We start from the raw sequence: 12,615 nt of genomic DNA, 5'->3' as shown, positions 1-12,615 counted from the left end.
CATGATATTTTGCATCCAGCCCTGGTCCTGGACTTCCATGACCACCATTCTGAAACGCCTGGCCCTTCAGGAGCCAGGCCTAGGAGTGGGGTTCTTGTCACGACATACACCCCCCATAGGGAGCAAGATCAGTCAGGGAGACAGCAACCCAGAAGCGGAAGTGAACGGTCAGGGGCCAGAATAAAAGCCAGGTGGCCAGGTTGGACACTGCCCACTCTTTCGCTAATTCACTAGCCTCCTTATTAGAAAGCCTTAATCGCGCTCCACAACGACGACCTTTGCCTGCCCCCTTTGCAACTGCGACATCTGCATGCTGCCTTACCTTCCTGCCACCCAGAACCAAGCAACAGTTTCTGTCTGTGCCATCGAAGACGCCTCGCCATCCAACCCACGCTCCCAGACCATCCTCTAGCCAGCAATTTTCCTATTCTCCCCTCCCTCCCACACTGTGGCACATCCTCCGTCTCACTCCCGTCTCCCCTCACCTTCAGTCTCCTTTTCTCGGGCCAAGTGCCTCTGGTCCTCCTCTCCAGCTTCTCTAGTGCCCATTCTCCTTGCGGCAACTTATTTCCCAGCTTCCAGCATGTCTGCGAGTGTGTCCCAGAAAAAGGTTTTCTTTATTATAAAGCAATTACCTTGAATTAATGCAAATATACAACTATACTATACAGTATACAAATATACAAGGTATAAAATCCTTTAAAATGTATTTTAACAAATCACATTAAACTATATGTACTAGTCATTTAAATTACTAATATTTCAACTATGTCAGAACATGATTAGTAATGTGCATACAAAAATGTGCATATTTGCTTTGGCCCTTGTTTGACACATTCAGAATATTCAAGGTAGAATGAACTAAAATAAATATATTTCACTGTCTGTGGCTTATGGCAAGTCTAGATTGGCTGTACATTGTGAAACACTGCAGCACAGAACATGTCCTTTGCCTTTAACCCATCATCTTGGTGAGCTGTAGACAGCCATGAAAGTTGCCCAGGGAGCAGTAGCTTGGCAGTTCACGATTTCAACTGGCAACCTTCCAATTCCTCACCCAGTAGGCCTCTACTGCATCTAGTTATTATTTAGTAAACAAAATGTATGACCAGTACTATTTAAAATGAAATATGGTTATTTAATAAAAATAACCTTTGGCTCAGGAGAATGCCGAAATTCAGAAGATTTCAAAAGTCATGTGCCCTAAAAGGTATGATTTATCATAATAACATATGATAGCAATATATGATAACATAGCATAATATGCATAATAACATAATATTTAAAAAATATATATATATCAATGTAAAGTCCATATGATCGTTCTGTGATCTCCAAAAGATCTCCAAAAGAAACACCGATTGATATTTATTTTCACATCAATCACTCTGTGTTTCTCTTTTTCGGTGACAATTGTGACAGGCCCTGTCACAAGAGGCCCTATGAGGCTAAGGCTGCATCTCGTACTGGCCCTCTGTAGCCACAAAGAAGTCATTGAGCAGGTCCTGCAGGTGGTCGAACGTGGGCCTATCCTCTGGCTTCTCCTTCCAGCACGTCAGCATCAGCTGGTATACCTCGTCTGGGCAGCTGTCCGGACATGGCATTCTGTAGTTCTTATCCAAGTTCCGGATCACCTCGGGATTCGTCATTCCTGCAGTGGGAGGTCGAGTTCATTCAAATTCATATGCACTTTTGTTTAAAAGGTTGGGGTCATTTAGAAATTTAAAAGAACATAAACAAATCCGGTCCAGACATTGTGTTGTGGTGGCTGGAAATGGCTGTTAATTGATTATTAGTACAGCTGAAAACAGTTATATTGATTAAACAATCAATGAAACTAGCCAAATTCAGACTAATTGAGTATCTGGTGCATCAGCAATAATGATATCAATAACGATTTCTTATTAATATAGTAATAAATTCTATTAATTCTATTTTGATGTCAAAAGCACCAGAAAGTATTCACACCCCAGTAACTTTTTACAGCCTAATGTTACAGCCTAATTCTAATGATTTGAGTGTGTTATTCTTTTACAAAATCTACACAAAATGATCCATAACTGTAAAGTCAGAATTCACTTTTCTTGAGACGCTTCTACAACTTAAGTGGTGTCCACCTGTAGTACATTCAGTTGATTGATAATTACTTCACACACTTGTCTATATAAAGTCTCACAGTTGACAGTGCATATGAAACAATGAAATCCAATGAGTTATTGGTAGACCTTTGGGACCTTATTGCAGCAATACAGAAATATGGGAATGGATACAAAACCATTTTGGAATAATTGATTCTGGCTGCCGACTTAATTGAGTTATCGGGGAAGAAGGGCCTTGGTCAGAGAGGTGACCAATCAGGCATTTATGGTAGAGTGGCCAGACCAAAGTCACCCCTAAATAAAAGGGTCATGGCAGCCCACAAATATCTCAATAAGGATTTTAAGACTGAAAAATCCTGTGGTCTGATGAAACCAAAACAGAACCTTTCGTCTCGAACTCAAACTGTCATGTCTGCTCATCACCTGCTAACACCATCCTAACTGTGGAGCATGGGGGTGGCAGCATCATTCTGCAGGGGATATTTTATTCCAAACCGGGCAACTGAGCAACCATTCATCTTCCAACATGACAATGACCCGAAGCACATAGCCAACATAGCAATGAAGTGGCTTCATGAGCAGTCTGTGAATGGCCTCTGTATTATGTTTGGATTTGTTCTATTAAACTGGCATATTACCTGGATATGGTGTTCTCCCATAAGTAACTATTTCTGTCAGGAGGACACCAAAGGACCAGACATCTGACTTGATGCTGAATGTACCGTAATTTATGGATTCAGGAGCGGTCCACTTGATAGGAAACTTGGCTCCTGAAAATTGAAAGTTGAGTAGATGGATAATTTTTCACATTACTATGTGAATAATGCATTTACTATTTTACATATCGTAAAACTCTCAGTGAGTTTCTCAGCAGTCATAGTAAATTGCATATTTAATGTGGCATGCTGAAGTGCACCAATACTGAAGTCTAAAAGAGAATAATGTGAAGGTCTTTACCTTCATGTGCTGTGTACTCAGACTCTATTATTCTAGCCAGGCCAAAGTCAGCTATCTTGCAGAGCAGGGTCTCTGACACCAGTATGTTAGCAGCCCGTAGATCTCTGTGAATGTAGTTTTTTCTTTCTATGTAGGCCATGCCTTCTGCAATCTGCCAGACACAGAAACAGAGAGAAGCACTTTCATTACTTATTAAGATGACAACAAAGTGGAAAATATGTTTTGCTGCAAATGTACCAAACATTTCCAAGTATCAGATGTGGTTGCAGAATAAACTATGATGATAGAACATGTCTAGTGTGTGTGTGTGTGTGTGTGTGTGTGCATGAGCCACAGCAAAAAAAAAAAAACTTCACGTCCTGTCCGGATGTTAATTATCATCAGCAGGAGGGTGTGGTTTGTAGATACAGAGGTGCATAACTCTACCACAAACCCAGTGAAGAGACTTTCCACTGACTGCAAAGCATTAAAAGAGCATCTATAAATAGCAGGAAGGATGTGCATATATAAATAGATTTTCTTCATGACAATTTGGGGCCAAAGTCCTGTGTGGAAATTTGTTCTCTGAGGTTTAACTTCAAATGTCAACACACTGGGGATCAGATGCCAAGAGTATTCATGGTGTTGTAGTGGACATTAATAATGCTCAACATAACTCACCAAAGTTACAGTTAAGGGTGTCAGTCATTTGGTGCAATAATCATTGCTAGAAGTAATCAAGGTCAGTAATCTATTCAGATCTTTGCCTGAACCCAACGAGTTTGGATCAGGTTAAATTTCTATCATTTTTCACAGGTTCGGGCTTGAATGCTAAACAAGCGGTCAGTTGATGCGTTTCGATTAGCGTAAGGAAGATACAAAAATGGATGCAAAGGAGGTGAAACGGATGCTAGCGTCTGGCAATTAACCAGTCTGAGGTGTGGAAATGTATAAATAAATCATTCTTGATGTAAGCATAAGACTTGAATAATGTGGTGAGCTTTTGCCGAACTGGGAAGAAGAAACGATTGACATTCATTCAGGCTGGAATAAAAGCTTTTTAAGTCAACAGCACAGCAGTCTGCGCTCACAACGAGCGCAAAGCATGCTCATATAGTCAGGTTGTCCAGCCACGGGCCCTAAACAGATTCAGGCTTTTGAAAAGCTGTAATTGTCAGGTTCAAACCGAATTCAGTTCACTTCAGTAAAGCTCTAAATTTGGCAACTATAAATTGGAATCAATCTGATCTCAGATCTGCTCAAACCTTAATGATAATCCAGACTCAAAACATGACTGTTCACTGATGCCTGTGGATAACTGTGTTCAGTTTTTTTCCTATTTGTGAAGAACTTTGCCTTGCAAGAAATAATATGTCATGGATCTTGTTCAGACAAGCATTACTTTCAGTTCCTAATTCAAAACTGGTTCATTATCTTACCTGCGCTGACATGTCTATCAGTTTTGGAAGCTTCAGTCTCTTGCCGTCTTCTGTTTTTAAAAAGTCCAGCAGGCTTCCTTGAAATCAGAGAGGAAAAAGCCAGGATGAAACTGTTTTCTGTGGAATATTGCAGTACTGATACAACAAATAAGTAATTTTTTACAAATGTTGTAAAAAATGCATCTAAATGATGCGTTTAGACATGAAAAAAAATATTTTGATCTGCCGATTGAAAAATGTGAATTTCCACTGCAGCGTGACACTCTTACCATTTGCCATGTATTCAGTGATGATAAAGATCGGCTCTTCCGTGACCACAGCATGCAGACGAACCAGACGCTCATGCTGCAGTTTTTTCATCAGATTGGCCTCCTGCAGGAAGGCCTCAGGCTCCATGGTGCCAGCTTTCAGGGTTTTAATGGCCACCTTTTGGTGATTTTTGTAGTAACCTTCACACAGGGAAATATCTGTCCGCAACACAGCATATTTTCCCAGAATGCATGTCAACTTGGAATTTAAGGAATCAAATTCTGTAAATGATGTTGGAAGTGAAACATTTGTGTCTGTATTCCTCCTTGAACCAGTGATGGATATTATTTACAGATTTTTTTTATGTGGAATATATAAAAACACTATAATGTGGCACTATATTTTGTGGCATTGGGTGTGTGTGTGTGTGTAAGATTCACTAAGTATTTATAATCTGGTTTGGTAGCGAATGTGGTTTCTCCCTTTGGTTTAAAATTGGTTTATAAAACAGCAGTACAGTCCAAATAAACGGATAGATATCAAGCACTTAAGCACTTTCTTCTTGTTTCTGACTGTTTGTGCATTGTAACATCTTACCCATCCAGACTTCTCCAAACTGTCCTGCACCCAGTTTCTTCACCATCTTCAGTGTCTCTCGGGGGATCTCCCACTCATCCTGTGCCCATGGGCACTGGGGGGTCACAGATTTGCAGGGGCTTCCCAAACGCTGGCACAATCCACCTGCACTTTCTGTCCATGTGTCATAGAAAGAAATTAGTTACAGAAAAAACATGTTTGAAATACAAAAAAAAAAATTCTTACACACAGACCACAACCATTAATGTTGTGGGTAATGCAGGTCTCCATCAAAAGGCACAAAGTGAAAGGTGGAAAAAACATTTTGCCCACAGTGCATCTGTCACCCATAAAACTGTAACAAAGTATGTCCATCAGAATGAGGACATTACATGAAGATGAAAATCTATGAACGCTCCAGCCAGATACCGCGCCATAATGCTCTAAACTCTAAAGAAAAAAATAATTTACCCAAGGAAATTCACACTTGCGAGCTTGAAAGGCAAGCTACATGCTATCACACAAAATGAAAGTGATTGGTGATCTCTGTCCTGTAGCCTAAGCACAGGGTGCAAGCACTGAGTAGTTTTCCTGCTGAAAAAAGGTAGACTCACTTGAGTAGTAGTTAACCAGTTCCTGCAGGCTGGAGAAGTTCGAGGAAGGGGAGATGTAATAGCCGCCCCTGTCAAGTGTGCGGATCTTGTAGTGCTTAACTACATCCCCAGATTCTGGTGAAGAGTCTCGAATTGACAGAGAAAATGCTCCTGAGGAGGGAAGCAGTTTATTAAAGAGCAAAAAAGAAATAAATTATATTATAGTGTTTTCTGCTTTTCAGCATCCTCACAATAAAGAAAGATCTATTCTGACCTTTTGTTGTCTCACTCTCTCTGATTAAAAAAGACCCAACTTTATTTCCTGGGGCCAAAAGAAGCCGCTCTGTGTCCCTTCGACCCAAGTCTTTAAAAAACCACCTGTAAAGTGAATTCAATATCATCATTTTGAAGTGAAAACCTACTTATGAACTATTATGTTCTGAAAGGACATATATTTGATATTAAATGTCAAGTACTGTGTGCTGATTATTGTACTAATAGTGAATATGATGCTTGATCTTAAAAGAAGAATCTTTTGAACAGTTTACCTTTCCATCTCAAGCGCGTTTGCTCTAGCTACAAATGTGCTTGGAATGTATCCCTCTTGTCCTGTTACCAGGGACTTTGCCACCCACCATTCCCCATTTCTTCACCATAATTTAACACATAAACACAATATTTGCATACATTGTCTTATATATCTCAGTTATGTATAATTATTATTAACACTGCTACTACTTAATAGGCTTTACTAAGCAGGTACATTCATTCAGGCTTGTTCTTTTCATATGAAGACACACATTAATATTAACTCATTTTAAAAATAGTGGAAAGTTTTTTTCTTTTTCCGTTTACGGCACCACCTGGATAGATGGCACCCTTAGAATTTACACTGCCTATGCCACAGGCCAGCTCTGACTGTATATACAGTAAAACCAGTGTAAACATACAACATATGGAATCCAGTACTCACCCTTGAAGCACCTTCAGCCGATCGCCTTTTTTAAATGGCAGGTCAGTTTCGTTTGTTGGCTGAAAGTCATACTGGGCGACAACCATGTCATCCTCTGAAAAGCAAACATTTGGGAAAAAATGGAGGGACTAATTTAAGACTAAACTTAACGAATTTATTTGTGTGTGTGCTTGGTCCTAACCTGAGAACACAGATGGTTGAGCTGAGGGCTGCTTATATAATATATGACATAGACTGATCAGTCATAACATTAAAGCCAACTGACCAATGTTGTTTAGGTTGCTGCTGTTATTTAAATGTTGAAATGACTTGAGCGTTCTAATCAAAATGTTAGATAGATGATATTTCCATGGTTTAAGTCAATAGAAGTCACAACTGGAGGTTTTCACAATTTCCCTGTCACCACCACAACCTAATTATATTTTAGGAGTTCAAACACAATATAGGGCAGTGGTGGGGCAGTAGTGGCCTAGCAGGTAAGGAAGCACACTCATATCTGAAGGGTTGCACGTTTGTCAAGGTGCCACTGAGTTCCTCTTGAGTAAGGTACCGTCCCCACTTTGATTGTTTTTGGTGGCCTGTGTTATTTTTAGCACATGTTGTTTGAGCATTTAAATCATATTTTAGTCAGAATTATCCATGACTATTTTAGTCTACTTTTCGTCAATGAAAATTGTATTTTAGTCATTTTTGTATCAAATTTCTTTTTAACCCAGTCAATATAGTACAAGTAAGTAGTAGAATAAACAAATACTATATTTCACTCAAAATCTTTTCACAATTAAAACATGCTGTCTTATTGGTATATGGTGGTTATCCCATAGACTCAAGAATACTGTACATCGATTCCAGTGGTTGCATTTTTCCCTGTTTATTATCAACTAGTGTTATTTACGTCAAAAAAATATATGACAAAATACCTTCATCATTTTACTAGGTACCTGTACTATATTGACTGGGTTAATTAGAATTCTAATTAAAATACAATTTTTATTGACTAAAACTAGCCTAAAATGTCAGCAGTTTTTGTTGACTAAAAACAATAGTCATGGAAAAGTCTGACTAAAATATCACTAAAATGCTCGACTGAAACTTGACTAGACTAAAATGAGTCTGGACGTGACTACGACTGATAAAGACTAAAATGACAGCTTGATGCAAAGATTGGACTAAAACTAAAATCAAGATAGGCTGCCAAAAACAACAGCACTGCTCTGATTGGTTACATTCAAAGGACACATTTTGTTGTGTGCACCATGTGCTGTGCTGTGTTTCACAATGACAAAACAATTAATATTTTGTCTGACATAAAAGAGGTACTGCAGACTTTATTGGGCCTACATAAAATGGTCACCACGCCTGTCACGTCCGCGAGCTGACGGGGGAAGGAAGCAAAGAGGGGAGAACTTAAACTAACTCAAAACAACACTACACATACGTTGCAGAGTCCACAAAAGAATGTCGCAGCTCCGACCGGCTGCTCCACAGTGCCTTTTAAGCACTGTCCTGATTGGGCCCAGGTGTGTCTCAAGCTGCAGCCAATCCTGACAACGCCACAGATACCAAAGGCATTCAGCATGATCCAAAATCTCATGAAATTGTAATGTGGTGCCTATCATGATGGTTGAAGAAGAGGATGTGTTGTTTGTCTATAGTAGCTGGGAGGCTATGTGTGTAAGAGTTATAACAGGAATGTTGAAAGTGATTACCGGTTTCTCTGTGAAATTCATTTGATCTCTATGGAAGAAAGAAAATAATTAGTTATAGTTATGTTATTATGGTTAAAGGCCATTTAAGCACAGTAGTAAGTAGAAGATCATCTACATAAAACACATGCTTTTTAATAATATGGTTCAGGGGATCTGCAGTCACGTGATATCTAGTATCAATCTTCTTTGGACATTGAAACAGAACTTTTTATCTTTTAAACTTTTTAACTTTTTATGTTAACTCACATGACATCTGTTGTTGGATGTATTTGTTGATCCCTTTTGGCCTTTTGTGCCATTGTGGTGTTTCTGACCACTGCAGACAGAACCCATCCTAATGCAGGAGACTGAGAATGAATAAGAAAGGGAACTCCTGTTTCTAATATATGGATTGTCATGGGTTGTACTGCAACCCCTTCAGACCAAGAGTGCCATGAACTTGTGATAATTCCAGTAACAACTAAGAAGCAATCAGCAACTAGTGTTTTACATATTTCATCTAATATTGAAACATGCTTTCAGTATGATTAACTTTGGTACGTATGCATGCAGAAGAAAGTACTAGGAACTGAAATTATCAAGACAACCTGAGACACTCAAATGTGAACATAGAAAAAAAGCAGCACAGGTACCTTTCACTCAGTGTTGCCCGTGGGAATCAGTCTCCGCTGTTTCCTCTGCGATTCGGCTCATTCCTCATGAACAAGTGCAGTGTCATTCCGAGGGCTGTCGCAAAATCATTTGGTTTAATTTAGATTTATAACAACTACTGTGTTTTTATTTGAAAGGAAATTGAGACATCTGCCAATATGTGACTCTTTGGCTTACATTTAAAGACGTATCTAATCAAATAATGTACTTTATAGCCCTGTTTAGGCTGAACTATTTATTAATCTAAAGATTTATTATTATTATGTAGTGGACACTGTGTTTTAGACACAGTGAATTATTTGAATATGGTACCTCATATCTTTGTTCAGATTTCAAACACGAGTTAACTGCATGCAAATTATCTGGCAGAAGTAAACCAGAATAAAAGAAGGATGCTGCACTGCAGTAAATAATTCATGTCGTTGAGGCCAGTTTCCACAATATCTCCAGCACTGGCTGCGAGTCCTAAGAGTAAAATGGACAGATAACTGTACACATAACAAGATTGTTGTTAAGATGAAAAAAACATCTGCTTGTTTTTATATTCACTCTACATTAATATAATTTAATTTCATGTGATGCTAGTGTTTTGATTATTGATCATCTTTAATGTTTTGAAGGGGGCAATAGGTATTCAGGTAGAAGACTGTTGTAATGATGCCTTTAGGATAAGATTTTTTGCTTTTTCAATTAACCATAACCTTTTCTTTAAATCCACCATGCTTTAATTATCTGTCTTTTTTAGACCTGAACAAGGGACATGGGATTATGGTGGCTCACCGTTTGTATGGTTTTACATTGTTGTCATTAAACATGAGTTTAAGTGGAACTAGGTGGAACCAGGCCCTAGGTCTAAAGCATCTGTCATTTATGAGGACAATTAAAAAGTATGCAAGTGTACGCAGACAAATGTTGTGTAGTTATGTTTTTCCAAGGGAACCCAGCACTCTTAAAGCATAAACCCAAGTTTCAACTACAGTTCCCAGAGATTATGGTTGAGAACTAATTCTACAATGGATCAGAATGCTGGTGCTGTTACCATTTACATAATTCTCAAATAACTCATTCTAGAGATTGTTAAATTATGTATTATTACTTTTAACCATTATGATTAATGTGTTTTCGGTCCAATACTGATTATTAAATTAGCTGTGATCAGATAATATATGTATGATTGATACATGAGTAGAAACTGAAGAGTAAATTTACATTTTAATCTAAATAGAAATGCCCTTTTTACCATTGAATAATCTATGAAGAACTATTTCCTGATAATTTATTATTCATATATTTGAATAATAATCATAGAATCAGACATGAAATCAATACTCTGTGTACGCAACTTGGAAAAAATGGAACGTCGCTTATAGGGTTATCATCCTTCATTAGCCTCAATCCTGAAAATATTTTATGAAATAACATTGTCAGAGTGCATTTCTAAATATTATATGTATATAAATAGCCAATTTTAAAATGTTGTTATGAACACCTAACTCTTTTTATGCATTTTTATGAACACATACTTTCACAGCTGAAGGCGGTTGCCTTTGCTTTTTTGGAATTGCTGATTAAATGGGTTTTATTACATCCTATGACATACTTAATATGACATTCTCTGTGCAGCATGAATAGAGACTTTTCCAAAGTGAAAAGTTGTTGTAAATGAAAAGTAGTTGTGTAAATGAATTCATGAAATTTGTAAAGCTGTTTTGTTATTTGTGTAATTAATGCATTAAATAATTTCTTACCTTCTTGGCTGTGACTTTTAGAATAATTTTTTTTATACCAACAGTTTTCAACAGAACCACACTGGATTTCTCTTCCCCTCAGGTCTCACTGGCACCCTCTCAATGTCTGTATCTCTCAAATGTGTAAAGGCAAAAGCTCTCTCTCTCTTTCATGCACACACACACACACACACACACACACACACACACAAACATAGCTAAGACCACAGAGCACATCCTGGAAAGCATTAGCATAAAGAGACAAGCAGTTTTCAGAATATAAAGAACATTTGGAGAAACTGAAATCAAATGATCAGGTGTTCTAAAAGACTCTTGGTATTAATAGATTTGTAAAGGACACCTTTACTACATAAGCTTTTATTTTATCCTGTCACATTTCTGACTAACACACTTCAGTTTTCTGCCACAGGGTCTTTCTGCCACAGGATGTGGTCTGCTTGCCCTCATACAGTAGCTACATTTCCTGCTTGAGCCCCCAAGGGATTAAGATATCTGATCAAGAAAGAGATGTGATCTTTTACGTAAAGTCAGATGCTTAATCTTGCCTTCTTACACTTTCCCACATTAGTATGGAAATGTGCTTAATAGGTTTCTAATAGTATGCAAATTTGAATGGTTGGATTTTACTTAAACTTCGTAACAGTTAAACATGTCTGTAAACACATCGCTTATGCAGGACATCCAGCTGGGCGCAGGAAGTGGAGAGACATCAGAGTCAATAACTATTTCTAGGCATTTTACAGACAATTATGCATTATTGTTTTTAATCCACTAGATGGCAGCAGAACCACAAGTTTAAAAAAGATCTAATTCTCAGTCTTTTCTTACCCCATTCAAGCACCTGTTCATTTCAAAGTCTGGTGTTTCCAATATGGCCAACTCATAATTAAGATCTGAATATAATATGCATATCATAATATGCTATACTCTATGTACATTCTAATGAAGTAATGGCTAGAATGAAAATGAAAATTTTCCTTAATGTTCTAACGTTCATTGAGAGTTGCAAATATTATACACTGAATAATATTCACACTCATGGAAACATAATTTTGTGAATATTACAAACAGCTGACAAAATTAACTTTATTAACTTAATTATTCATATAAAACATTTAATTTCTTCTCACCTTATTGAAATATTGAGAACAGATAATAGGAACAATAGGATCAATCACATTCATTTGAAAGCTGAGTCGATTGTTTTGAACAATCAATCCAGCAGCATGACACGTTTGTTTCCTATGGGAAGCATTTCATAATCGTAGCTAAACTCAGGCACATCCCTTTCTGCAGAGGACCACCTGCGCCATGTTTGCAGTTTGCTACGAGATCGGCTCCCGGCTCTCACAGAGCTTGCAGGTGTGTCAGATGGCTTTGATGCGGGCGTCCTGCTTGCTGTATTTATCTTTTCCCTGCACTGCCATGCTTTCCCAGGCCCTGCGGATACCACGTTTCACAGCAGCTAAGATCCCCAGACACTGCATCCTGCTCCGCTGAAGCCCATGAGCAGCCCCACCGGATAACCTGAATAACGGTGGGAAGAGAGAGAGACAGAGGGAGAGTGAGCCCCTGCACGTGGTTTGTTCTTTCACTTGTGTGCCAATGCAGCAAAAGTGTCTTTCTCCCTCCTATTGTGTGT

At 38.3% G+C, this 12,615-nt stretch overlaps 1 protein-coding gene across 6 annotated transcripts in view; it reads right to left on the bottom strand.

Moving 5' to 3' along the window:
* Positions 1-811: 811 nt before the first annotated feature.
* LOC114763846 (tyrosine-protein kinase Blk-like) overlaps positions 812-12,615 on the bottom strand; it is a 32,750-nt gene continuing 20,946 nt past the window's right edge. Inside the window, exons 3-17 of one of the 6 annotated variants that reach the window (XM_028953644.1) lie at positions 10,974-12,500; positions 9,207-9,300; positions 8,821-8,921; positions 8,575-8,602; positions 8,304-8,409; positions 6,866-6,959; positions 6,441-6,539; positions 6,167-6,270; positions 5,914-6,063; positions 5,321-5,473; positions 4,744-4,941; positions 4,475-4,551; positions 3,057-3,207; positions 2,738-2,869; positions 812-1,651 (exon numbers count right to left, since the gene is read on the bottom strand). In XM_028953644.1, the coding sequence (XP_028809477.1) occupies positions 1,449-1,651; positions 2,738-2,869; positions 3,057-3,207; positions 4,475-4,551; positions 4,744-4,941; positions 5,321-5,473; positions 5,914-6,063; positions 6,167-6,270; positions 6,441-6,539; positions 6,866-6,959; positions 8,304-8,409; positions 8,575-8,602; positions 8,821-8,873 (1,548 nt within the window). In that variant the 5' untranslated portion in view covers positions 8,874-8,921; positions 9,207-9,300; positions 10,974-12,500 and the 3' untranslated portion in view covers positions 812-1,448. Of the gene's footprint in view, positions 1,652-2,737; positions 2,870-3,056; positions 3,208-4,474; positions 4,552-4,743; positions 4,942-5,320; positions 5,474-5,913; positions 6,064-6,166; positions 6,271-6,440; positions 6,540-6,865; positions 6,960-7,046; positions 7,075-8,303; positions 8,410-8,574; positions 8,603-8,820; positions 8,922-9,206; positions 9,301-10,973; positions 12,501-12,615 lie in introns of those variants that run through there. The other 5 variants (XM_028953645.1, XM_028953647.1, XM_028953646.1 and 2 more) reach the window with 5 other exon arrangements.

The sequence above is a fragment of the Denticeps clupeoides genome, chromosome 14 (assembly GCF_900700375.1).
Source record: "Denticeps clupeoides chromosome 14, fDenClu1.1, whole genome shotgun sequence".
NCBI lineage: Eukaryota > Metazoa > Chordata > Actinopteri > Clupeiformes > Denticipitidae > Denticeps > Denticeps clupeoides.
Note: the sequence above shows the minus strand (reverse complement) of the source record. Positions and strands in the feature narration are given on the sequence as shown.